This window comes from Scleropages formosus, chromosome 19, assembly GCF_900964775.1.
Source record: "Scleropages formosus chromosome 19, fSclFor1.1, whole genome shotgun sequence".
NCBI classification, from domain to species: Eukaryota; Metazoa; Chordata; class Actinopteri; order Osteoglossiformes; family Osteoglossidae; genus Scleropages; species Scleropages formosus.
In genome coordinates this window covers 851,256-878,125 of record NC_041824.1, presented here as the reverse complement: position 1 = coordinate 878,125, position 26,870 = coordinate 851,256, and the positions used below count along the sequence as shown (strand labels likewise).

General features: G+C 47.4%; 2 protein-coding genes across 6 annotated transcripts; one reads left to right on the top strand and one right to left on the bottom strand.

The window, feature by feature from the left end:
• Positions 1-3,183: 3,183 nt before the first annotated feature.
• On the bottom strand, positions 3,184-20,650 carry LOC108927718 (SH3-domain kinase binding protein 1). 4 transcript variants are annotated; one of them, XM_018741175.2, is made up of 18 exons: positions 20,016-20,650; positions 16,162-16,319; positions 14,109-14,235; positions 12,869-12,975; positions 12,491-12,620; positions 11,923-12,116; positions 10,112-10,184; positions 9,884-9,978; positions 9,215-9,316; positions 8,535-8,586; positions 8,061-8,159; positions 7,431-7,578; positions 7,226-7,299; positions 5,962-6,071; positions 5,707-5,847; positions 5,091-5,269; positions 4,621-4,684; positions 3,449-4,074 (listed from the first exon to the last, which is right to left on the bottom strand). In XM_018741175.2, the coding sequence occupies exons 1-18, from the start codon at positions 20,017-20,019 to the stop codon at positions 4,036-4,038; spliced, it is 1,896 nt and encodes a 631-aa protein (XP_018596691.1). In that variant the 5' UTR covers positions 20,020-20,650; the 3' UTR covers positions 3,449-4,035. The 4 variants fall into 4 exon arrangements, with proteins under 4 accessions (XP_018596692.1, XP_018596691.1, XP_018596689.1 ...); XM_018741173.2 differs by lacking the exon at positions 20,016-20,650 and adding an exon at positions 19,218-19,383; XM_018741174.2 differs by lacking the exon at positions 20,016-20,650 and adding an exon at positions 18,088-19,191.
• Positions 19,900-26,081, top strand: uqcrc2b (ubiquinol-cytochrome c reductase core protein 2b). Of its 2 annotated transcripts, none has more exons than XM_018741178.2 (14): positions 19,900-20,050; positions 21,773-21,847; positions 22,202-22,351; positions 22,454-22,518; positions 22,607-22,663; positions 23,136-23,260; positions 23,364-23,461; positions 23,584-23,641; positions 23,815-23,910; positions 24,183-24,382; positions 24,731-24,811; positions 24,918-24,994; positions 25,180-25,333; positions 25,848-26,081. In XM_018741178.2, exons 1-14 carry the CDS (start codon positions 19,991-19,993, stop codon positions 25,929-25,931), a joined length of 1,380 nt encoding a protein of 459 aa, XP_018596694.1. In that variant the 5' UTR covers positions 19,900-19,990; the 3' UTR covers positions 25,932-26,081. The 2 variants fall into 2 exon arrangements, with proteins under 2 accessions (XP_018596694.1, XP_018596695.1); XM_018741179.2 differs by lacking the exon at positions 19,900-20,050 and adding an exon at positions 20,685-21,052.
• Positions 26,082-26,870: the final 789 nt, after the last annotated feature.

The following is a 26,870-nucleotide window of genomic DNA, read 5'->3' as shown; positions in this document are numbered from 1 at the left end:
ACGTGTTCTTCTAACAAATTAATGAGTCCAAGTTCCAGCTGTCCATCGGTTAGGAAAACGGAACTAGGAATTCTCTCTTCACCTCCGTCTGTTCGGCCGTCCGGCCCTGTGTGCGGAAATTCCCACGGTGCGGTCGGTCGGTCGGTCGGTCGGTCGGATGTGAGCGGTGCGGAACGAGCCAAGTTGCCCGGTGCCTGGCCCTCGCAGCCGGGCCTCTTTCTCAGAAGGCCTTTCGTGTCTTCCAGTGGCGGGACTCCTGTTTTCTGTCGGGACTTGTAAAGCCGCAGGGTTCGTCCGGAATTCACGCACTTCGACAACACACCCAGATTTCGGGGAAATTCAGACGCGTCATGTAACAGTTCCGTGAAAGAAAAAAATGATGTCTTCAGGCCTCATTAAGCCACATTAGAGCACAAAAAGGGCACGTCCCTTGTAGCAGTCCCTCCAAAGTTCAAGCAAGCCTGCAGTGTCCACCCCGGGTTTGGCTATCGGTCCGTTGAGCGCTTACGTGTGTTTTTGTCCCTCAGTACCACAGGCGTTAACCCAATGCGGTCAACACTTGACTGCAGGCAGAGCAGGTTACCAGGGTTCCGGGAGCACGCGGAATCCAGAATTCAACAGGAGACAGCGCGGTCCTCCAACATGCTGAGTGACCCTCTCAGCACGGGGCCCAGTTTATCCAGAAAACAAGAAAAAAACGCGGCCCTAACGCTGAAAGTCCTCGTGACTTGTTTCTGTGCTCCTGTTGTGTTCACTGGTTACACCTCTCCCTCGTTTTACCGCATTTCTGCTCAGCATGCTAAAACACGTAGGTTAGGAACACTCAGTATGGAGTGAGAATGGGCACGTTCTCAGCCGGGAATCCTGCAGGCAGGATGCAGTTAACGTGACCCAGGGCCTGCTGCTGCATCCCCGTTTGTTTTTGTATCCCCCCCTTACGCACACATGCGCTCGGTCGTGCTCACACATGTACGGATACGCTCGCAAAGACGGGGAATTTGTTCGCATACTGACACACTGGAAAAACTGAGAAGATGAGTACAAAACAGTGGAGTATGGCTGGGAATGTTTACCCTCACGCCAAAAACGGAAATGTTTCTGTTCATTTTTCTAATAATGATCTAGTTCATTTCACAGTGTAATTTCTAATTGTTACTGTTCAGTTAAGAGAGACTAACACACATTTGGTTATGTGAAAGAGCGTGGTAAATGGGGTCAAGTGTGTCCACGCAGGAGGAAGGTACGAAGAAGTTACTGAATTGCAAATTGAATTTAACTGATTCCTGACTGGATTTTGCATCCTCCTATACTGGTTGCACCAGCACTTGATTCCTTCTCTGACTGGTTTAAGAGCTTCGCTGGGGTGTCGTAAAGGGTCCTTTGTGCGAGTCAAGTGTGACTAGAGCTTCGGAAGACTTCCCTCTGTGTTCTGACTTTACTAGTCTCTTGTCCCCTCAGTGACTAATACCTGCAGGTGTACCATGTGACTGGTTTTCACCAGCTGCTACACTACAACCTGTGCCCTCAGTGCATCCTCTGGCCTCCTACCAGTCACTTGCAGCACGCTCATGTTGAGTGACATCATCTTCTCGTCACATGAGGTATGTGGCCGTTTTCGTTGGGCATTCCTAAATCTCCAGAGTCACCGTTATCCAGGATAAACACAGTAAAGAGCAATGGCTCGTCACTGACAGGGGAAGCACACTGGGCCGTTCACTTACTAATGCACTAGAGAGTGAATGAGTGTGTGTGTACGTTTAGCCCTGTCTCTGTAGCGTATGTTAGCTTTGTGTGTAAACTAAGGGTGTCACGTTGTAGTTCGGTCCACGAGTGCAAGTGGACGTGACTGTCTTCTACTGCCTTTCAGTGTCCACTCACAGAAGATCGTGTCGAAATGTGGGACAAACGGCTAAAATAAATAGTCACAGTGGCTCAGGATCCTCCCAAAAGAGATTTGGAAACATTTTGCGACACCACAGAAAATGAAATACGCGACGTCACTTCTCGGAATGAACAGAAATGTTCAGTTAGCCTGAAAAAGTCGTTTCCTTTCCGTTAAATGTCAGTAGAGATGGACGGTGGATTTCCCTTCTTAAAATTTGGAGTCTTGGCCAAAACCACCTTCAGGTCAATACGTCTCAGTGTGAAAAAACATGATGATTATGTTCTCATTTTCTTTTTTTTTACCAGGGAAACAAGACCCTTTGTGGCCCGTCATTGGTGGAGCACCATCTGTGGATGTATCAAAACACAATTGTTCCAACATACACCGATCTCTCCATGTACTCATTTAAAATGCAAAAATATCTTCCCCTCGTCTAGTTAAATGGGTTTCTTTGAAGAATAATTATGGGTCAACGATTTTTCCTTCATAAATAGAACGTATGAAAAAAAAAAGCAGTTGTCTTCCTGCTGAAATCAGTCCATTTATCAGCCTGAATTTCACACATGAACTTTTTCTTTCCAGCTGCTTCTTGAATCAGTTTTCCTGTTTTTGGACACATTCTGAATTGGTTGCCCGACAGTGCTGTCCTCCTCAGCAATCTTCTCAACATCTGCTTTCTGCTCTAAAGGGCCAGTCTAGTAAATGGTCACACCTAGTGGGGAGATGTAGTGTGATCATCTGTCTCAAATACAGTCCATTTGGAACTCCATTTGTCTGTACTGTACATACACATTTTACCACAAATTAAAGGTTATTAGTGTTCGATCTTTCGCAGCTTCTTTCAACTTCATCTACATTGATTTATTTATGAGTTAGATTCTGAAAGTTTCCAATAAAAGTACAGCCCATGAAAATAATTTGACTATTTAAAATTATGAACTTTGAAAAAGATTAAATGCATTTTGAATGACTGAATAAAAATGCCATCTCCACCATCATGACTAATGCCCACTGTTCACCAATTCGTTCCACGAACGTGTCTCGTGTTTCACATGCATTGGTGGCTCTAAGCTGACTCCAAGTTGCCCTTAGTGTGTGAATGTGTGCAAGTGTCTTATTTTGCTCTGCTGCTGACAAAAAATGTGTATAAAATGGCCACCACATAAATTTTATATGGGATGCGTTATAATAAACTTGCATTTTATGCAAAACAATAATAAACTGTATCATTACATATAAACTACACAAAATTCCAATATACACGGCCTAAATATACATATAAATAAATTCAATGCTTCGTATATTGATATGGGGTATTAAATGTATTTCCTTGTAAAGCACAATTCTCGTGACTCCACTGGGCTCATCTACAGGGGTTCCTGAAGTCTGGAAAATGTATCTTTGAAAATTCCTAACTCAAAACATTCGTCACACATGTACACAAGCCTGTGGAAATATTTTGAAAAAAATAAAATGTTTTCTTTTTTTATTAAAATCTTCTGACATAATTGCTTTTTTAGTACATCAAAATACAAAAGTGTATATATTTCTGCAAAAGAAATAACCAAGTCAGAAAGTGACATTTATTTTTCTCGTTATCGCCATAAAGACAAAAAAGCAAGCAAAGGAAGATTTGTGTGGGATTTTTAAAATCTGTGAATGGTCACCATGGAGTTTTTAGGCCAGGTGGCAGAATGTGTGCAGTCTTTCAGACACATACACACACACAAGTTGCCCTCTTGAAAACAATAAAAATGCAGCTCAGAAAAACAAAGAGAAAAGTGAAAAGCAAGACACTTAACTGTTTTAGTGGAAAAACATCTCACATGTTCCTCTCCGTTTTTTTCTGAGGAGTATATAGTTAAAACCAGTACCAGCGTGACATCAAGGCAGCTGCACCGGTATCTCACTGGACAGCTGACAGACTCGTCACCATGACAACACTCAACACCTGTCCCCAGGTGACTTCCAGAAGCAGTTCGAAAACAGAGACAAAACAAGAAGTGACTCAAATAAGAAGAAAGTTTGCAAATTCTTCATTTCTATGGTGCACGTTATTTTATCAGAATATTTTTGGCACAAAAGTTTCCGCTGTGGAGTGTCTTCAAGTGTCTGGTCCACGGTTACAAGCTGCATCCAGCACCTGGTACTCACTTGGAAAGCGCTTTCTTTATATGCTCCACCTCCACCTGAAACACACACGTGAAACACTCGAGTTCTGATAAAACGCTGCTCCCACTTTCCACTCAAACGGCGACACAGAAGGGCCATGAGCTCAGGGTCAGGCCGTTCAAGGAGCCATTTAAGCATCCATAAAAAGCAATTAAAGCCCCTTTTTTACATTTACAATTATTTTTGGCAGATGCTTTTCTCCATAGCGATTTACAATGGATACTATGTAGTGTTATGAGCCCACACACCTTATTGACCATGGTGACTTACACTGCTAGATACACTACTTTCACTGGGTGACTCATCCATACATCAGTGGAACACACTCACACACTATGGGGAAACCTGAATAAGGTGTGTGGACTCATAACACTACATAGTATCCATTGTAAGTCGCTTCGGAGAAAAGCGTCTGCTAAATAAATAATTCATCCCATTTTTATACAAGTCACAGATAAACAAGGTCCAGTTATCAATCCAGCCGAGCCAAAGAGCTGCTCCTGCGGCTGGGGGGTCATTTACCCATCTTTACTGACTAAATTATAGGCTCAAATTTACAACACCTGTAGTGAGAGGCGAATTTTTCTTTCCTCATCCATTTCATTCCTCAGCTGCTTCATCTCTCTCCTGGAAGGTGAAGGAACACAGGCTCACGTGAGCTCTCACACATCGAATCCTCAGTCACTGTAATATACACACTTGTGGCAAAAAACAGGTGGGCACACACTAGAAATGGGGGGCAATATCTTAGCATCAATGGGTGTCACTTTTACAGTCCAGTAACACAAAACAGCTTTTACCATTAAAACTAATGGTAATTATATCTGACTTACGAGAGTTTGCATTACAATGGACTTTTCAGCAAAGGTCTGTATATTAAGTTACTTAGAATTAGCTGACTCTCAGCTGAGTCTCTCGCTCTCTCACAAACACACACACACACACACACACAATGTGAACTTTACTAAAATCTGCAAGAAAAACACCAGTCTGACCTCGACCCCTTGTTGCTCCAGTCACTCCTCTCTCCTACCTGTGCTGAGCCTTCATCAGCTCTACAGCAGCTCTCAAGTCGCAGAGCTGAGCCCTGAGCTCCTCCAGTCCAAGGTGCTCAGAGACGAGGGGTAGGGGGGGCGATGCAAGTTGGCTGCCGGTGCTTGAGGATGGAGGAGCGCTAGTTGGCTTGGGAGGCACAGCAGATTTTTCAGTGGCCTACAAGAAACACCCTTAAAGGTTAATATGTCGCGTTTTCTCTGACAACACATCTCAGTCACTGTTGTCACAGTACGAAACACACACACCCCCTTTTACTCAAACGCACTCTTTACACCAACGCATCCGAGAAGACGAGTCCAGTTCGTCATCGAGACGTGACCCAAATCTCCTGGTAACCCTTGCTTCATAAGACACATCCAATTCGTTTGTTAAGAGCACAGGAGCCACTAGCAGTCAGTGCAGCTCCGGTTCTCCTTGGCTCCACCCCCAGAACACAGCCACTCCACAGGTTGGCTGTCCACACACATCACTTGTCAGATTAGGGTGCCCCCTGTAGGGAGGACATGAATCTGCATGCAAGTGCAAACAAAGGTGGTGAAGGTGGCCATGGTGCTGCAGAGAAACAGCACAAGAGGGAGGGGGTGAGGGCTTACTGGTAAGGCTGAGACCACTTTGGGCACTTTCTTGGAACTGTTGAGACCTTTCGAGGTTGGTGACTCCTGCCCCTCCTCCCTCTCTCCTCTATCTTCATCAACAGACTGAGAATCCTGTGCTTCTAAGCTGGAGAGAGAGGACTGAGACAGAATGGAGGGAAAGAGAGAGAAAAAAAGAGAAAGAAGTGAGCAATGCCATGAACACCTGCTGTAAACGCTGCGTGTAACATTCCTGGTGATGCCGGTCCTACTCACAGAGGTAAAAATTTGTGACCGCGGCCGTCGGTCAGTCATACGGGGTCGAGATGTAGTTGGATGGTTCAGCCGCTCCGTGGACGACACGATCGAGTCGAGGTCTTCAACATCTTTGGCAAAGAAAACAGAGACACGAGAGAAAGTGTGTGCAGCACACACCTGGAACATAAGACAGTCATACTGAGAAATGTGATCGATGATGAAACGCTGGATCAGAATGGGAACAGAGGCTGGGAGAGTTCGGTACGTCACTAGTTTACTAGTTCTGTTGTTCACTGATTCAGTACTTAACTAGTTCTGTTCACTAGTTTACTAATTCTGATGTTCACTGGCTCAGAAGGTTACTAGTTCTATTAACTTATTCAGTACTTAACTAGTTCTATTGTTCACTGGTTCACTAGTTCTGTTTACCAATTTAGTAGGTTACTAGTTCTGTTCTTCACTGGTTCAGTACTTTACTAGTTCGGTTGTTCACTGGTTCACTACTTCACTAGTCCTGTTCAGTGATTCAGTAGTTCACTAGTTTTGTTGTTCACTGGTTCAGCAGGTCCCAGAGCCAAAGTAACCCGGTGTCCAGAACACCACTTGAGACCAAGGGTGAAAAACACCTGCCCTCTGAAAGGCCACAAGAGAAAGTGCATTTGAAGGGGTAAGGAGTGGGTATGAAGGGGAAAAGGGCAGTGAAAGGGCTGGGGGTGGATGGCTTACCGCATCAAGGGTGGAGCTGTGGTTGCCCAGAGCGACAGAGAGAGATCAATAGAGTGGGTGCTAGCAGACAGATGGGGTGAAAGGAAAATGCAAAAAAGAAAAAGCAGCGACAAAGGGGCATAAAGGCAACAACAAAGAAAGGAATGTTACCGCTGACCTACAAATGCACCTGGACAGCACAGGCATGATGGGACCAAAGACTATCCGAAGGTCCAACGAATTGCAAAATGCTTTAAAAAGTGCTTTGAGAGGCGTACAACGTGCACAAGTGTATGTTGCATTGAAACAAACAAACCATGAATTGCTTTGATTTTAAAATCAATGAACAACAACATCATGCACAGGGCACGTGGTCTGGTTACTAATGTCTGTTCAGAGGAGAATGGGTTCCAATGGAGGAAACCTCAGTTAGTACGCAAGGGATTGTGGGAATGACTGCTATACCCCCCCCAGGCGCTGTGGTACACCCTGCTGTTGAACCCGAACCCTAAAACCTGAGTAGAACGTGCAACCACCGTGCCTTTGAACAGGAAGACAGTCGCCGTTTGAGGCTCACCAATGTCACTGGATTTATCTGAGGACCCCCGATCTGGCGTCGAAGCCTCTCCCTCCACTTTCGAACGGTCACCCCTAAAGAACAGCAGTCAGGAGAGGTTGGGTGTCACATGCCATAAGGACGAAGGAGCTGGAAGGAGTTGTGTACTTAAAAGTATGTATGTGGTGTGACTGTGAAGGCGTGGGCGTGTACGTGTTGTACTTACTGAATGTTGGGGGCAGCAGGTCGCTCCGGGCGCTTGGGGGGAAAAGACGGGGGATGCCCCAAAGAGTTGGCGTTCTTCAGCGGCAGAGGCTTCTTTGGAAGGGTGCCAGGGAGGGCTGGTTTTGGTATGTCTGTGATCTTCAGCTCCTCTATTGACAGACACACACACACACACACACACACACACACACACACACACACACACACACACACACACACACACACAAAAAGGAATGCCAGGATACTGATGTCATGACGTGTCTCCAGCTACAGAAGTCTCCGAAGGTGGAACCAGGAGGGTGGGAGTAAAGGATGGGAACACAGATGACCCACTGTACTACAGACATACATAAACATGTCATCTGAAAACCAAGGAAGATCCCGTCATACGGCGAGCTCAAGGAAGCTGAAATTCAGCGACAAGTGAAAGCTTATTGTGTGTGACGAAAGGAGACATCAGCAGACAGAAAGAGACAAAGCAGCACAGAGTAGGTGGAAGCGGTCCAGTCCAGCCGCGGCGCAAATCCAACCCAGCCCAGTCCATTCCAGACCAGGTGTCTACATATCACACTGGACCAAACCAGCTGGGAGCAGACAGAGAACGATGACCTCAAGCAGTCAAGAGCTGTACCTTTCTCCTCTCCTCTGTGGGGCAGCGACTTGGGACACTTGGATGGAACTTGATTAATCGAGTCCAGTTTAGCGTCTGGTTTAGTGCCCAGCTGTCGGTCTGAGGACAATGATGATCAGTGTGCTGTCAGAACATAGTGCGAGGACCAAAATGACTGGTGGACAGCTCCACAGTACAGTGACTGTGGATGTTCACCAAGCAGGACATGGGTGTCACACATTGCGAGGTGTCCCCGTTACAAAGAGTCCACAGAACTACACACACACACACACACACACACACACAGGCACACCCACCGTGCTAAGGTGTGACTGAAGGAGCTAAAGAGAGGCTCTTGTACAGAGCGATGCACTGAAGAGAACAGAGAGGGAACAGGAAGAGGAAACAAAAAGAGGGAACAGGAAAGAGCAAGGACCAACAGGACAGGAAGGGAGGAGGAATGGAGAACGCTGGTGGACGATGAGGTACAGTTACCTGTGTTCGGTTTTGCTACTGGTGCAGTCGGGGGTGGGGGTTTCTTAGGCCTCTGCAAGGACAATGACAGTTTAAAATCGGAACCCCCTCCCTTCCCCTCCCCGACCTCCCTCCCCCATCCCTTTACCATCTCAAAATGAACAAACTGCAAAAAGGTATCCTCAAGACCAGGAAGTGGGCAGCATCCAACAGGAAATGGTTCAGGAAATGGGCAGTATCCAGGAGGAAGAGGAGGGTATTAATCCTTGGGGGGGGGGACCCTTTGCTGACAGAAAGACCATTTTATGCACTCACTCACACACCTGTAAAACTACTTCTCAACCCAATCCCCTTCCAATGTCAGAAGAAACTAGTACCAAGAGACCCCCCTCCCAAGCCCTCACCTCCCCCTTTCTCTGTCAATGTGCTACTGAAGGACCACAGTGGCCCCTCCCCATGTACTCTGGTGATGCACACCTTCACTAGGAGAAGGTCGGTGTTGAAGAAGGGGTTGTGCCAACAAGGATCTTCCGGGGAAATGAATCCCACACACACACACACACACACACACACACACACACACACACACACACACACACACACACACAAGGCCCTCATGAGTGCTGCATTGTCTGTATGACCCCGTTACAGTCAGCATGTGGTCCAAGTCGAGTAAACATGGTATGTCTGCAATGTCTCACCTCCTTTTCCACTTCTGGGACAAACAGTTTGACAAAGTTGTCAGGAAAGACGCCCTGTCTGCCCTTCAGTTCTCCCAGCCACCATCCGGTATCCACACACTCCTGTAAAAGGGGGTAAAGTGTCATGAGTCAGGGGTCACCAGTTTGACCAAGAGTCAAAAACCAAGATTGTTTGCCCAGGACGTAGAGAAAGTAAAAGGCAGGCAGACAGACACTTTCTGAACCGCTTGTCCCATACAGGGTCGTGGGGAACCGGAGCCTAACCCGGCAACACAGGGCACAAGGGACACACCCAGGACAGGACACCAGTCCGTCGCAAGGCACCCCAAGCGGGACTTGAACCCCCGACCCAGTGGAGAGCAGGACCCGGTCCAAGCCACTGCGCCACCGCACCCCCTCAAAAGGCAGACATTACCATGGTATTTAGAGGAGGGTGCTGGGAGACAGAGTCGCTGTACGGAAGCACTGGGCACACAGCTACAGCAACGAGTAAAGAGGAAGCACAGCTGCATCCCACCATGACACCACATGTCATCTCATGTGAGAAATGCATTCCAGAATGACTAACAGGGGCTCTGATACAAGAATCTCATCATTTGTTTAACTTTACTATTTCTTTTACTGCGCTAATTAGCGATTCAGCCTTCGGGTCACAGATTGAACACCAACCTTACTAATAATGGTCACAATCTCCCCCTCCTTGATGGACAGCTCATCCTCATTCTGTGCTTCATATGGAAAGAGGACTTTGCAGAGCTCCTTCACTAAAGAGGAAACAGAGGGACCAGAGGGTCGTCACCAGGACCATCAGCTGGACCACAAACCAACCAATGAGGTCGTGTGTTTGTGCCTCTTCAGGAACTCTGCCAAGTGATGCCACAGCTTTGGGGATCTCACCTTTGCTCTTGCTGTCTGGCTCCGTATTCATGATCTCCTGGGCAGTGGGGACTGGAGGGGCTTTCTTCACTGCCTATGCGATGAAAGACACACACGCGCGCACACACACACCAAGAGTACATTGTGTGACCAGGGAAATGTAGCCTCAGAATTCAGGATGTGAAACAGGCAAAGACTGTAATGCAGATATGAAACTTATAAAGCACGTATAAGTAATCACAGGAATGAAAAGATGGAAGAGAAAAACATGCGTGCGTGCACAAACACACACACACTTCTTCATGCTTTGATCGCAGGTTCTTTAAAGCAGTCACAAACACAAAAATCTGAACTTGCCGTTTCCTGCTTCTCAAGCAGGGTGAGCAGACATGCATGTTCACTCAATCTGTGCTGAAATGACACGTTGTGCTCTCTCTCACACACACACACACACACACACACACACACACACACACACACACACACACACACACACAGAGTCCACCCTGCAAGTACACAAGACTTCCTCAGTCTCTGAGGTCTGCAGACACAAAGCTGCCCTTTCCAGCCTCCTGCCTGCTTTAAACCCGCCCTCCATACACACACACACACACACACACACACACACACACACAAACACACAAACCTGTGTGATGGAGAGAAACCTCAAGCGGTCACACGACACCCAAACCCAAGGGCTGAGGAGGATGCACAGCTCAGCCCCCTCCTACTACACAGAATCAGGAACCGGTCCTGGAAGCGCTACCTACTGAACCAGGACCCACATCAGAACACAGATGGAGAAGGAAAGGAAAAGGGAAGGGAAGGGGTGGTGTCCATACAGATGAACTGAGCCCCCGTGCCCAGGTGACACCAAATGGTCTCCTCCACAATACTGTGTTCACTTCCCTCAGCTCTGTGTCAGTCTCTCAAACCTTAGATTCTATTGGGGTGGTTGGGGGGGAATGACGCACTGTAGACGAGCGACACTACTGCTGCACATCAGTGTGTGTAAGAACGCGACTCGTGGAAATGAACTGAAAATGAACCAAGGAACGTTGCGAGGGCATTTCCAGTATTTTCGCAAAGAGAAACAGCCTGCTTGTCTCTGTGTGCATGTGTGCTGGGGCCTTCGGCTGGTAGCATGGGATGGAGGAGCAGGAAGACCACCAGCAGTCCCCTGGGAAGGAGATCCCCATGTAGCCCCATGCTGTAATGTCACTCACAGCCCCCCCCACACACACACACACACACATTTGGCATCTCAGAGCCTGCAGCACAGTTTCTGTCCCACTTTGACTGCTTCATTTTGCACACTGAAGTGCTTCATAAAGACACTTCTGCTCCATTTCCCACACATTAACCGTTTCAGCCAAATACTGTCCAGGGCAGCAGACATTGGTCATTGGTCACGTCAGAGTAACAGAGCAGGCAGGAATGTGAGCAAAAACAGAAGTTATGGAAGCATTAAAAGATCTGATCTTGGACTGGACGCTCCGCCAAAAGGACCCCCCGGTGCTCAGTGAAGCTTGTTCAGCTGAAACGACCGTCTGTGTGAAGAGTGTGAAAAGTGCCAAACTAAGAGGAAAAGCACTCATGAGGAGACGGGCTGGTCAGGTCAGGTCAGGTCAGGGCCGAGGCGAGGCGAGCCAACGAGCACACGACACGTACAAGCAAACACATGCAGCGGTGGAGCACGAAGAGACAAGGGTCGGGGTGTGAAACGTGCGGTACGACAGCAAGGAGACGAGAGGACAGGACGAACGAGAGCGTCACAGCGGGACACACCGCAGCGCTCTGGAACGTACAGCACTGATGTACGAGATGCTCACTTTCTCAACCTCGCTGTCCATTTCCATGGAGCGTGGGCGGAGCTTAATGGGGCGGTCCTTAAAAATATCCCCAAACCCAAACCCGCGCACTTTCTTGGGCTGCACCTCGCTACTCGAAGCCACACTGCCTGTGTCAGACTTCAGGCTGCTCGAGTCACCGCCGTCGCTTTCCGAACCTGTGCTGTCCTTCAGGCCTGCACACATGGTCAGAGGTGACCGGGAACACAGGGTTTACACTCAAACGCGAGTCACGCACTCAGGCGCACAGACCGCCAATCCAATCTCACCAAGACAGGAAGACGTGCATACAGGTGTGTGCGCTCTGTCAAATATGTCTGGGAGTGAAGGTGCGACCGCGGCCGCACACCACAGTAACTGGGAGACCCGGAGTGCGTCTTACAAGAAGAACGCAGCTGCGTGCAGCTCACCCTTACTCCGATATGGGCACCGACCGACAGTCCCACCGAGCAACAGCGTGAGCTCCTTCTCCGAGTTCTCCCGCACCGCTCAGTCTGTGCACGGGCCAGTGTGCGTCTACGTGTACATGTGCGTGTGCGTGCAAACTCACTGGTCCTCGCGCTGCAGCCCTCATCCTGAGGTGTGGGGGGGTCGTTTGGGTCAGGAAGCAGCTTGGTGAAGTTGGAGGGAAACATGCCCGTCTTCCCGTTGAGGGTACCCTCCCACCAGCCCTCCTCCACCTCAACACACACAGACAGTGGAGTCGAGAGTGAGGGGAGTACCGCACACAGGGCTCTACACCGCACAGGTACGCAGCCGCACACATGGCTCCACATAGGAAGACGGCCGAACACGCCAACGCAAACACGTAGACGTGACTTCCAGGGGCCCTGGGCAGTTCATGGGACAGCACCTCTAAAGCCACCCCCACCCCTTATGACACAAATGCCCACGCTGCCCTCTCCCTGGAACACGGACACATACTCACCTCACCCAGGATCTCAATAACATCGCCAAGCTTCAGCTCCAGTTCGTCATCATTCTGGGGGGTGTAGCTAAAGGCCACCTTACATCTCCTCCTCCGGATGACATCACCTGTCCGGCACAGCGCGATGGGTCACTTCACTTATCGCTAGTGCACCGTGGTAAGAACCAGGTGGTGAAAGCGTACAGTGGAGCTTCACAGAGGTTGTAGCACATTTTCTGCCACTGCAAAAACTGGGCTTGACCCTGAGGGCGACACTGAGGTTGAGAAGATTGCTGAGGCCGACAGCACCGTTGGGCAACAAATTCAGAATGTTTCCGAAAACACTGAAAAACTGGTTTGAGATGTAGCTGGAAAGAAAAAGTGAAAATGTGCAATTGAGGCTGATGAACTGACAGATGTTGGATGTCCGTTTGTCAGCTTCTGGCCACTTTCAACTTTTGTTATGTACATAAACAGTAAAAGCTTAACGGTCAGGGCAGCTGGTAGCGCAGTGGTTAGAGCTGCTGCCCTTAGACCCAACGGTCACAGGTTTGAGCCTCACCTTCAGCTGTAGTACCCCTGAGCAAGGTACTTACCTTAAATTTCCCCAGTAAAAATTACTCAGCTGTCTAAACGGGTAAATAGTTGCTTTGCGGAAACGCATCAGCTAAATGAGATCTTTTATGTTCTGTAAAAATTTTGACTATGGCTATAATGAAGTTAAATAACCTTCGTTATAACACATTTATTAACTTTAACACACATTATAGTTACGAAACGTTTAAAATAACTTCTCTTCACAAACTGCTGTTCAATGATTGTTGACCGGCTCTATCTCATAAATTTGCGCAACGTTCATCATCTTGTTATTGACCATCAACAGTGAGGAACATGAGACCAGCTGTAGATGCTGTGGAAGCGAGTTCGATGAAAGTGGTCCCACACATCTGTTGTCTGCCTGTGATTTGCAGCCAGTAAAGAACTGCGAGGGAGAACGGAGGTCACTCTCACTCCACAACACAGTAACTTTTAGGGACAGAAAGGTGAACAATTTACAACTAGACGTAAATGCGAAAATATACGTTTAAAAAAGTTGTTTACGTTAAGATCTACTGCACTGCGTGGCTTCTACCCCCCCGGACGTCACTCACTACACCTGCTTTCTCATGACAATTAAGATCTTTTCCACCAATAGGACATTAGACTGGAAATGAAAACGCTGCTATGTGACAATGACAACATACAGTATGTGTATCCTCACCTTTCTTTGCACTCCGGAGGCTGGGCTCAAACCCAGGGCTGGTGCTGGTATTCCCGTTGGAGAGCTCAGCTTTCCTCTGGCCACTGCTCAACTGACTGCACTCCTTCTTGGCCTCTTTTTTGATCTCCTGCACATGATCCAGGCAGGATGAGATGAAGCAACAAAGCCGGGAAAGTCACAGATGGAAGCTCTCACCACACAAACATATGGCTATTATCTGAAGGGACAGCTGGTAGCGTAGCAGTTAGAGCTACTGCCTTTGGACCCAAAGGTTGCAGGTTTGAACCCTACCTCCAGCTATAGTACCCATGAGCAAGGTACTTACTCTAAAATTGCTCTGTAACATCACGCGGCTGTATAAAGGGGTAGAAAACTCACCTTTCCTGGACCCATTTCACCCAAGATCTCTCCACCTCATGTATGGTGTAAATGTTCATGCACCCTAACTTCATGAGCATCACCAGATAAGTTGCTACTCTGTGATTGTTTGTGTATCTTATAAGATTTTTTTTAAAAAATAATTGGTAGAAGGTTATCGGGATTCACCTATCCTGCATTTTATGCACCTACTCCAGCAATGAACATCGGTGCATCAAGTGAAAAGTAACAAACTAGGTTTACTGAAGAGTCATATGTCTGCAACTATGTCTCTTTCTCTTAATGTAATGTACAGATTGTATTTTTGCTGAGATGTACGTCGCTTTGGAGAAAAGTGTCTGATAAATGAATAAATGTAAGTATACCTTACTATAAACCGTATGATCTGCCGTATCACTATTGAATACTGTATATTACGGGTGGCACAGCTAACTATCTAGCTATCTATCAATGCCTGGGTGGTGAGAGAGGACGTGGGTTCGATCCCCAATCAGTCTGTGTAGAGTTTGCGTGTTCTCTCCGTGTCTGTGTGGGTTTCCTCCGGGTGCTCTGGTTTCCTCCCACAGTCCAAAGACATGCTGTTCAGTTTTACCCATGGAGAGAGTGTGTGTGTGCGTGTTCCACTGATGCATGGATGAGTGACCCACTGTGAGCAGTGTATCTAGCAGTGTAAGTCACTGCAGTGAATAAGGTGTGTGGGCTGATAACACTACATAGTTTGTTGGAAGTCTGCTAAATATGTAAATGTATTACATTACCAAAGGCCTTCTTAGTTTCACACTCCACTGACACAGTTCTTACGCAGTGACACCAGTGTGTCCAGGAGGGTGGGCAGCCACTGGTAACTGGATCCCCAGAGGTTAATTTTTCTGCCCTTCCCACTGTATTCACACTGCTTTTATTCCTGTGTAATTGAGATCACCTCTGCCAAACAGATCGGCAGCACAGCAGCTCCCGCCATTTGTGGCCGTTGTTCCCTCCTACAAGCCGTCTTCTTGTTCTCTCCTCATTGCTCTTTTTCCCTCCCCACGAATATTTCATGCAACCTGTGATTTCTCACCATTTCACTCCCAAATACTGCGTGTACGTGTGCTCAGAGCTCCACAGGGGTCAGAGGTCAGAGCCTCAAACAGCCTGAACCGATGTGAAGGAGACCCACCATTTACCAAACTAAACATGCAGTGAATTTGGACGCTCCGCTCCCAGAACCTCCGGAACTCTGTGGAGTGTTTCACTAAACTCTATTTAGGTCTTTTCTCCTACAGATTCACCACAGTATTGTTACCCTCATTACACTACAGTCCTCAAGTGTAGAGTCCAGGGCTCTGACCACTACTCCACACTGCTGACTGGGATCTGAATCTGGTGTTTGGGAATGATCAATAACAACAAAGGCTGAGGAACGCTGCACATTTTTTATGAACAACCTCTGGGTATGAATAAGCATTAGTGGGAAAGTGTTTATTTCTGTTCTTCGATCATTTTAAATTACTTTCAGTTTTAATGTTAGTTCATGCAACCGCTAAGAGTTACGGCATATATTTTACCGCATGTCCGTATACTCAACGCTTTTTGTGCTGCTTTGTGTTGCTCCATTGTCTCTACAAACCACCTGCACCTTCTTGCCACGGACCCTGGACCTGGATGGGAGAGAAGTCACGTGGGGGGGACTCACCCTGACAAAGTTGTCCGGGAAGAGACCCCTGCGGCCAGCCAGCTCGCCCTCCCACCAGCCACCCTCATCTTTGCGGATGTTGCTGATGATGTCACCGACAGTGATGGTCAACTCGTCATCGTGCTGGGCCTTGTAGTCAAACTCCACGATGGCCTCCACTGCCCAGGAGACAAAGAGAGAGCTGAATACAGGTAAAAGACAGAACGAGAGAAACGTATACTTGGAGAATTGTTGGACATCATCCCGTGTGGATCCCTGACTCACGGTTAGATGGGCTTTGAGAGTGGGAGGTGCAGGGCTCTAAACAGATGAGGTAAACATTATTACTGTACATTTTTCCCTGGCAGTCAACCACACTAACGCTGAACATATTACTCATGTGCATCATGACAGCAGAGCTACACCAAGTGTGTCGTTCCTCAACACACGCAGGCAAAGGGGCTCCACCTTTTTCACTCTCACACACACACACACACACACACACACACACACACACACACAGTTTCTCTTTCACACGTCATCTTCTCACGGTCCAAGAATGGCTTCAACAAGAGCAGTACGGACATTTGCGACCTGTAGCAGCCTGTAGTTCCACTACTAACCTACTTGACAAGGCAAGGGAAGGAGAAGCAGAGCTGTGTTATTCTATTGTTCTACCAGCTCTTTGTCTGTGTGGTAAAAGTGTTACATTAATGCACTGTGGCTCTACTACTGATTTCTGCTTTTATTCTGTGCTCGTTTTCCCTTTCTTTCATTACGTGTTGTTGGTGTATATGAATCTTAGTAAAATTTATTCAGCCTAAAAATATAACAATGCACTTTAAATTATGGGTTTTGACATTTATTTCAGAGTGTGTGGGAAACGGCCAAGTAATGTTGCCCATGGGAGGGAAATGCATGGCGCATGAGAAGTGCCACAAAATCGTGAGCAAAACAATAACCCAATAATCATTAAAACAAAGTGAAAACTAAATGGAAAATGATACATGAAACGATGCAGAAAATAAGCAGCACATGCCTGACGCAGGTAAACCCTTTTAAAACGCTTTAACTCAAACATGTTTTTAGTGTCGCCTTCAAAGGCAACAAAAGTTCTCCTTTGAAAAGCAAAGTAGTAACACAAGCAGCAAGTGTAAACTTGCATATAAATATATTTTTTACACACTCATAATTTAGCTGGTGCCCCGGAGGGGTGAATGAGGTGTGCGTGACAGGAGGGTTGCAGAAGTGCCACCCCAGTTTTGCGCTCACCTCTACCTGGACCAAGTGCAGCGTTAGACACGGAGCAGGTGGTCACCTGAGCTGCACGACAGGCGTCGCCCGGACGAGCGAGCGAACGAAAAACGAAAACTCTTCCAGACTCAGACTACTTTGCCCATGATCTCTTAAGTTCGTGTAACGTGTAAATGTTGAGGCTCTATAACTTTGAGATCATACCTGTTAAACAATGGATACACCTTCATGCTACTACTCTTATAACGTTAACGTAAATGTTTATAAATATATTTTGATCATTACTAAGAAGGTGATCAGGAATTGTTGCTATTTGGATCAAGTTTTATGCAGCTACTCATGTGATGAACATTGATTCATATGGTGGAAAGAAACTAACTGTACTTAAAAATCATGCATCTGCATCCAAGTGTCTCTTTCTGCTAATGTAATGCACAAATTGTATTTTCTATGAGATATATGTCATTTTGGAGAAAAGCATCTGATAAATGAATACATGCACATGTAAAATATGCAGCTATGTACAGACGCACGCACGCAAACCTTTTTTTTAGCTCAGCGGCGCAGCTCATGAAGACCCTTATACTGAGATCATGGTTCCTGATTCACTAGGCTGACAAACCAGGAAGGACGACACGTTCAGCTGCGCTCAGAACAACGACACTGAGGAGCCCTCCTGCAAAGACAAAGTACCTGTGCGTCCAGTGCCCGCTATGTGCAATGTCCACATGTCACCAGTGTCCAGTGCCCATGGGTGACCGCCAAGTCACCGCTAGAAACACAGGGCCCACAGGGAGGGAGTCAAGCACAGTTCTCCTCAACAACGAGCCTCTGGGCTCAACGAAACAGTAACTTCATCAAGTGCCGAAGGAGACTCCAAAGATCAGGAGAAGCGGTTTCCCATTTCAATGACCGAGTCGTTTCTTCAAATCGTCAGATGAAGGTTAACAAAACGCACCGTGGCGCTACGGCGTGGCCGCACCGCGGTCGGATCCTGTCCTCTGCGGGACGACGCACGCTGGCGGGAGCGCAAGTCCTGCAGCTGGACCGTCACGACACTTCCCCGTTCACCTCGAATCGCCTTGGACCGAGATCACGGTGAACGTGCGGAACTCACTGCACGTCTGCGATGAAAGCGGCCATCGGCACTGCGCTCGGGGGACGCGGCTGCAGGCGGCGGGCGGTCACACTGCCGTCAGAAGAGCCCTGCGGCAGCTCCGTTACCGCGACGCCGCGGAGCCGAGCGCGGGGGTGGCCGGTCCGCAGAGGGCCGGCGCGATGGCGGTTAGCTCACACGGTGGGTCTGCAGGAAGTGGGCAGAGTGCAGCGGCGGAGCGCTATCTGAACGAGACGCGTGAGAACGGCCGCGAGCCGCTCACGCGCCGCCGGTGGCCTGTAACACGGTCGTTGAGGAACGCGCTCCTGTCCTGCGCCGAACGCGCCGGTGCCGGCCAACGGCCACGAGATGCGCTTTCGCTCCGACGCAGCGCTCAACGCGGAGAGGTGCGTGAATCTGAAAGCCGAGCGGCACCTACAGATCGACAAAGCTCATTTCTGCTCATCCGAATCCCGCAAACCTACCGGACGAGACGAGCCACTGAACGTTTATTTAAAGTGAAACCCGGAATACGACAGCTGTGTTTTGAGCCGCTTTACTATGTTTTTGCCTACGATGAGTAGCATTCCCATCTCCTCGGCGACTCGCCGCAAACGACTCTCCGTATTCCGCTCCACATTATTGTCACCCATCCTTTAGCCGGAAGCACTGTAAGCGAGCTGAGAAGGAGGTAAGTTTTTATTCTAAGAGCCACACAATGAATTACCTACTGGTACAGGTGACCGCAGCACCGTTACCCTCATTACACTACAGCCCTCAGGTACCGGTCTGGTCATTTTGGTGACGCCGGTCAGAGGAGGGACCTCAATAGGGCTCCAGCAGCGCTGCAGGAGCGCCGTTCGCACCCGGGGGAGCCGGTGGCGAAGGTGTCAGAGACCGGGGGCGGGGGGGTAACTGTTTTCCATCCTCTCAGGAAGAACTTCGTTCCACAAGGGAAGTCGACCGGCGTCGCCCGGGACAAGGACGCGACCGCCTCGTCCTCCGTCTCAGACTCGTCGGATCCCCAAGCCGCGGCCCGCCGACGCGGGACCGGGGGGTCCGAGCCCTTCGCCTCAGCCGCCGCTCTCGCTCGGCCCCGTTGCACGTCGCTGTAGGCACTCAGCTCTGGGGAAAGAACCTTGGCTGCCATCAAAGCGAGGTCAGTTAGGGGTCCCCGACCGCTCCGTGGGGGGCAGCTACTACTGGAGAAGAGAAGAACTGTAGGCCCGGAGCGCTCGCCTCGTGTCCGCGACTCCCTACGGTAAAAATCATGATGATCATGTCCAGCTTCCCACAGAGCAGAGGCGCTTTTTTCCACTGTGTTTTTCTGCCCGCGTTTCGTCTCCGCCGGTCTCGGCTCGTCTGTGACACGGAGCGGAAAAGGAAGGGAAGGGAAGGGAAGGAGACGCTCCCGCTCCCACCACCACCACCACCACCAGCCAGCAGGAGAATGAGTGACGCAGACGGACGCGCGCGACGCGGAAATCATGTACACGCCACATGATGACGATTATAAGAAACTCACCCATTTATTATATCGACGAGTGCTTTTCCGCTCAGGTAAATGTGCGCTTCTTTTCCAAGGGAGAGGAACGTGGTAGAAATCCGCCAGATGCCCGAGAGCCCTGGACCGGAGCTCCGCCGACGATCGCGGGCTCTGTGTGCGTCGCCGCAACGCAACGACGGGCCTCCGGAAGTCGCGTGGCGTCGCGTCGCGTCGCGTCCGTCGCCTCTTTCCCCTCCCGTTCGGCGCGCGCGCGGTCACAAATCTCGCAAGAAAAATTAAACTATTTCTTCCCCATTTCAGTTTCTCTTGCTTTATTGCTGTGACACGTTGTACACGTGTGTGTTGCTAAAGCGTCGGTACAACAATTTTATGAACAATATTTTGTAATGACAGTATCTGTGTTGGATTGGATATAATATGGTGGGATATGGAGATTAATAGATATTAGGGATTAAATTATATCCCACCACAGCTCGACTGCAGGGCCAAAGAGCAGCGCCGTCCACTTCGGGCTTTTGTTGTCTTTGTCCCGCGGGTCACATCTTTCCCCCTCTGCTCGTCTTAATTGCGACTCAGTGGAGTCGGACTCTGTGGGACACAGACAGCGCTGCTGCTGCTGCTGCTGCTGCCGCCGCCGCCGCCTCTCTCTCTCTCTCTCTCTCTCTCTCTCTCTCTCTCTCTCACTCACTCAACACAAACGTGGAACTGAGTTTAACAAGTAACTAAATCACAAAAGCAGCTGTAAATTTAGGTGCCGAAACAAAAACAGATTAGCTTTCTTTAAGCATACTTTTATAAAGTATGACATATTTGCTACAGGGGACTTATCCGATTCAGGATGAAGGAGAATATTCCCTGCAATGCGATATATGCAGCAGGAAAACGGCTGACAACTAATAAAGAATAGAAAAGAACCGACGCGCCTTCCCACTTCCGCTGCTCCGGGGCCTCGCGGTGCATTGTGGGAAGCGCGGCCTCGCCGCCATATTGAACTTCTCCTCGGTTTGAAGGAGACTGCAGTCATGAGGGGGATTCGGGAGTTCAGCCGTTTCTCGGTGAGAGTTTTTACTTTGTTTTCATTCGAACCGAACTGTTTTCTTCTTAATTCTTGTCTTTTATTGCGTATTTTGACGTTCGCACCAACAGTGTAGTACCCAGGCTCCGCGAACGCGCAAACAAAGGCAAGCTCAAGCTGCTCGTCAGAACCGCGAAATGACACAACCGTGTGTTTACTTAATGTCCCCCACACAGTCATGCTCATTTGTGCGTTGGGGTTTTATTTATTTATTTATTTATTTATTTATTTATTTATTTATTTATTTTGTTCAGTTGTGGTTTCAAAGTCGACATGTCCAAATATTTGAGGTCATTTGAAATGTATGTACTAACGCACAGCGCCCCTTCATCCAGCTCAATAATTTAAAAATCGTGGCAGGAATTTTACATGTTTTGTACGAGCTGTTTCTTTCACTATATATTTCGGCTCATAGCGGAGGGGTGAGCTGCTGATGCTGCCACCAAGGTTGCCGGTTCGAATCTCACCTCCAGTCCAGTGTGTTGAGTTGTCCTACCAAATACTTACTCTGCATTGCTCCAGTAAAATTACCCAGTTGTATTATTATGGGTGAATATAATTGTAAGTTGCTTTAAATGTAAATGTTGGGTGTAATTTAAGCTATTTGCAGATGTGTAGTTTGCATTTGTGCTCCTGCACTGGTCCAAAGTTACAAAGTCCCTCCCTTCTTCTCTCTTTTTTTTCCTCTCTTTGCGAGAAGAGCCTTTTGCGGGCCCAGGCTGCCAGCAAGCGGGAAGCTATTGAGCGAGTGACCTTCCATCCCCAGGAAGTGCAGGCGAGTGTCCTGGCCTCCGGTTACGTAGGAGCATCAGCTGAGCCCAGAGTGCAAGGCATCGAATAAGTTGCTTGTGTTATGGTGTTTCAGCAAGGACATCACCAAAAAAAACTGGCGTTGCCCCCGTCTCCTCACCATGCTGAAACCTTGTCAACTAGCTTCCTGTCATTTTGTCTTCTGTACTAAAATGTACTGTTGTGGTGTTTGGGATTTTTTTTCAGCATTTTTTTCTACAGTACTGTCTAAGAACTGTAAAATTCTTCAGTTCAAAAAAAAACAGTCCAATCATGACAGCTTTTTCTGCTTCCAGAGAAGGACTAAACCTGGGCTAATGAGCCTTTACATGTGTTTCAGCTCTCCAAGCTGCCCAACGGCCTCGTCATCGCTTCCCTGGAGAACTACTCCCCATGCGCTAAAATTGGTGTGTTTGTGAAAGCAGGCTCTCGATATGAAGGTCCTGAAGAACTGGGCATCACCCACCTGCTAAGGTTGGCTGCCAGCTTGGTAAGCAAAAGTACTTTAAAATGTTGGTATTCAAAGTGATGTATAATCTTGCACTTCATTGGGGCGGGGTGCAGCCTACTTATCTATGCCTTTGTTTTCCAGACCACTAAGGGGGCATCTGCATTTCGGATCTGTCGTGGCATAGAGTCTGTAGGGGGCAGCTTGAGGTGGGTAGTCCAAGAAGGTATTGGTTCCACTTTATTTTGTCGGCAAGGCCTGTTGTGTAAATCAACTATTTCTTGCTAACCACTTTAGGGTTGCATCATCTAGAGAGAACATGTCTTACACCGTGGAATGCTTGCGAGACCACATGTGAGTATTAATAGGTTTAAATGGTTTTTTTTTTTTTTTTCTTTCTTCATTTCTTAGGTACTATGGGAGTGATTGCATTTAATAGGTACCTTGTTATTTCAATCAGCGGGAAAGTGACTGGACTAAAAATTGCAACCGGTTGTGGGCAGGACTTAAAGCACTGGACAGCAGATTTTTCCACCAAAACAGGGTTCATTTTAAAGCAACAAAGCCAAAAGAAATTTCTGACAAAAACAAAATGCACTCCAAGCATTTCTTCTCAGAGTTGTCAGACCAGCTGCGTTAATATCCCTTCTGATCCCGTCCATCAACTTAATCCTACCTGTGCCAAGGCAGTACTGCCTGCCAGCTCAGAAAATATAACATGTCACGGCTGACAAGACATGTTAAGCTTTTTTCCCCCCACTCTTGTGGTTTTGCAGTGATTTTTTTTTTTTTTTTGTGTGTATGTGTATTTTTAATTCTATTGCAGTGACACTGTTATGGAGTACCTGATCAATGTGACGACCGCTCCTGAGTTTCGCCCTTGGGAGGTATCTGACCTTACAGAAAAGATGAAGATTGACAAGGCTGTTTCCAGTCAGAGCCCCCAAATTAGTGAGTAGAGGTTTTGATCTAAAACTCCATTTGCATGTTTTTAGATTGTACAAAGTTGGTGTGTTCGTATGTAATCCAAAATGTGTCTGGTTTTGTTTCGAAGGAGTCATTGAGAAGTTGCATGCTGCTGCTTACAAAAATGCTCTCTCCAACTCTCTGTACTGCCCCGACTACCAAATTGGTCGCATCTCTTCAGAACAGGTGAGGTTCCACACCATCTCCCTACAATTCACTGCTGCTCCTGTGTTCTGTCTACAGGGTTACCATTGATTGTTTTCTCTCTCTCTCTCTCTCTCTCTCTCTCTCTCTCTCTCTCTCGATAGTTGCACTCATTTGTTCAGAACAATTTCACAAGCGCAAGGATGGCTCTAGTTGGCTTGGGTAAATACTTTCTGCCTTAACTGTGCTTATTTGGTAGTTGGATACAATCTCACTATGCTCATGTGCGACAAAGAGAAAGTGGTACAAATGCCCTTCATTGGCTTGTTGTGTGCAGGGAAAACCTAATGACTTGGAAAAGCCTGTTTATCGTACATGTCTTTGTCTCCATGCAGGTGTAGAACACGCTGTACTGAAACAGGTGGGCGAGCAGTTCCTTAATATCCGTAGTGGAACCGGCGCCGTGAGGGCCAAGGCCCAGTACTGTGGAGGTAAGAAAGCCTGGCAGCTTTCTTTCTTCAGCTCTGGATCTTATGTCCCCGTCAACTGGAGTTCAGCATGGTGTGGGCAATTGGTAGTGTAGTGGTTAGGGCTGATGCTTTTGGGCCCAAAGGTCACAGGTTTGATCTCCGGCTATAAAACCCTTGAATCAAGGTACTTAGCCTAAATTGCTCCACTGTATAAATGGTAAATAATTGTAAGGAGCTTGGCATTGAGTTGCTTTGAAGAAAAGCATCAGCTAAATAAATGTAAAATTGTTCAGGTGAATTCCGAGAGCAGAATGGCAACAGCCTGGTGCACGCAGCTGTGGTGAGTGAGGGAGCAGCGACTGGGACTGCAGAAGCCTGCGCCTTCAGTGTGTTGCAGCACCTGCTGGGAGCAGGACCATACGTGAAAAGAGGCTCCAGCACCACCTGCAAACTGAGGCAGAGCATTGCCAAGGCAACAACACAGCCATTTGATGTGAGTGTGCTGGAATTTATATTAGGAGATGCAAAATGAAGAGGAGCTAGTCTTGGAGAAGAAGACAGTTGTATGGTCACAGGTCAAATGGTAGGAATAGCACCTAGAAGAAACCCACACAAACAGAGAGGTTAGATGCAAATTACCCATAGACTGAAAGGAGATTGAATGTATGACTGAATTTGCAGCCCAGATGCTGTGAAGCACCCATGCTATTCACTGCACTATTCTAATTGCCATTTAGTTTTTTCCAATAACAGGCCTTTTTTCATATTTCACAATCCACCAGCAATGAAATCGTGATGATGGTGGTGTCTCCCCCACCCCTCAATGTGTTTTCTTCTCCAGGCATCAGCGTTCAATGTCAACTATTCTGACTCTGGACTATTTGGTGTATATACCATCTCCCAGTATGGTTCAGCCACTGATGTGAGTACTGCATCATAAGAAAAATGCTCATGCCCTCCTTTAGTTGAGCTGTTTTAGAGCAAAGCTCTGCCATCTGTTCTAGTGACCGTACCTGCTGTCTTCACAGGTCATTAATGCAGCTTTATCCCAGGTAAAAATGGTTGCCCATGGGAATTTTACTGATGCCGACCTTACAAAAGCCAAGTGAGTCTGCTTTCTCCCAGAGCTTCTATGCAAACTTTGCTAGATGGTGCTACACGCCACCTGCTAACTTCGTATACCATGGTGTTCTACACATCATATTACCGAGAGGAGACACCAGTGTGCTGACTGAGAAGGGGAACCACCCTCTGCCAAATGAGGATGCTGACTGCTTCATATGTCTGCAGGAACCAAGCCAAGTCTGAGTACCTGATGTCACTAGAGGTCTCTGATGGTCTGCTGGAGGACATGGGACAGCAGTGTGTGGCTGATGGTGTTTATCATTCCCCTGAGGTTGTGGTGTCCACCATCAACTCTGTCACCTCTGAATCTGTTGTCAACGTAAGTCTTAACACATAGGGTTGTACTAATGCCAATATAGTGGTTTACCAAGGTGTCTGATTCACAACAGACACACAAGATTAGTGGACTAGCAAAGTTTAACTTGCTCATTATGAGTTGAAGCAGCAGCCAGATGAGAGAAGCCAACAGAGCTTATACTTCCTCAAACAGAACAGTGCATGTGCTGGTCAGGTTTTAAAGATGCAAACTTTTCACCCTGTCTTAATTCTGTAGGGAGCTGTTTGTAAATCTGAAATGATTCACTGTGTTCACCAATCAAAGATATGAGACAAATTTGAGCAAACTTTTAGTCAAACTCATTTTTGTCATCCAGGATTCCATTGTTTGTTTAGCTGTCACCTAAGAAATTCACCCCACAAAGAGATGTGCAAGTAGAATGTAGTGAATTGAAAGCGTCATCTTTGTTTTAAATGTAATTATGTTGTCGATTTGTAGGAAATAGCATAAGGAACATACAAATATAGGCTGAAGAGCAAATGTTTTCTTTTCTCAGGCTGCTAAGAAATTTGTAGCTGGCAAGAAAACCATGGCAAGTAGCGGACATCTGGTGAACACACCGTTTCTGGATGAGTTGTGAAAGTTCTACATGTTAAGAGAAAAATGACATGTAACTTTTTGTCTGCAAAATGCATCATTTCCACCAGTTAACTTATCCTGTAATGTGTAGGTTTTATTCTTATCCACTTTACATCTGTGCATTCGTTCAATAAACTCAACTTTAATTTGACCCAAGTTGTTTCATAGTCTTGTTTTTAGCGCTTCCTGTATCAGTGAGCAGGCAGCTGCTTGATACACTACAGTATACAGCAAAGGGGTCCTTTTAGAGTTCTGTGAAAAGTACATGCATGGAAAGCTTGTTTTTCTACAAAAGGATTTCATATCAACAATGTTGAAACAAAGGTGATATGAATTTTTTTTAGTCACTTCTGTCCTTTTCAAAAACAAGTTTCCTTGTGGAAAAAGTTAGTGGACCTCATTCCGATTTTAGGTAGTTGATAAATGTAGAGGTATCAATAGATGCAAAACAGTGGAGTAACTACACAAACATCACAAACCTGTGGTCTAATTGGCGTTAGCTGTTGATGTGTGGCAACTTAATGCAAGAGGAAAGATTCTTGATACTTGTGACTCTGGGAACGGTTTTAAAGTTCTTTCAAAGCAATCTGTGGTTACTAATTCCACTATCTCAAAGATCTACAAAGAGTTTCAACCCACTGGCAATCTATGCGGGCTGGGCCGAATTCAGCCCAAGAGGTAAGTGAAAGAACCCCAGCATAACATCAAGGGGTTTATGGGAAAGTCAGTGTACAGTTACAGTGAACTGTGCGAAAGATGAGGCACAACTCATATTTGCCAGACAACGCTGAGCTGAAGCTCAGCACTACTGAAGCCCTGTTCTCCGGGTAGAGGAGATGGAAAGCTGTTTGGTAAAAACCAAAAGAGCCACATACATGGAGCTGATATGTTTCTCCAAAGTGACCTATAGCATTAAGCTACTTACAGGTGTGTACTCACT

Bases quoted from the DNA above. Each gene is read 5' to 3' on its own strand.
- uqcrc2b (XM_018741178.2), top strand. From the start codon at position 19,991: ATGATGACGATTATAAGAAACTCACCCATTTATTATATCGACGAGTGC. The intron at 21,848-22,201 runs GCGAGTGTCCTG...CATGTGTTTCAG, and splicing joins TCCATCCCCAGGAAGTGCAG to CTCTCCAAGCTGCCCAACGG. The intron at 25,334-25,847 runs GTAAGTCTTAAC...TTCTTTTCTCAG, and splicing joins CCTCTGAATCTGTTGTCAAC to GCTGCTAAGAAATTTGTAGC.
- LOC108927718 (XM_018741173.2), bottom strand. From the start codon at position 19,287: ATGACCAGACCGGTACCTGAGGGCTGTAGTGTAATGAGGGTAACGGTG. The intron at 8,587-9,214 runs GTGAGACATTGC...TTGTCCTTGCAG, and splicing joins TCCCAGAAGTGGAAAAGGAG to AGGCCTAAGAAACCCCCACC. The intron at 4,685-5,090 runs GTAGGAGAGAGG...TTCACCTTCCAG, and splicing joins CTGATGAAGGCTCAGCACAG to GAGAGAGATGAAGCAGCTGA.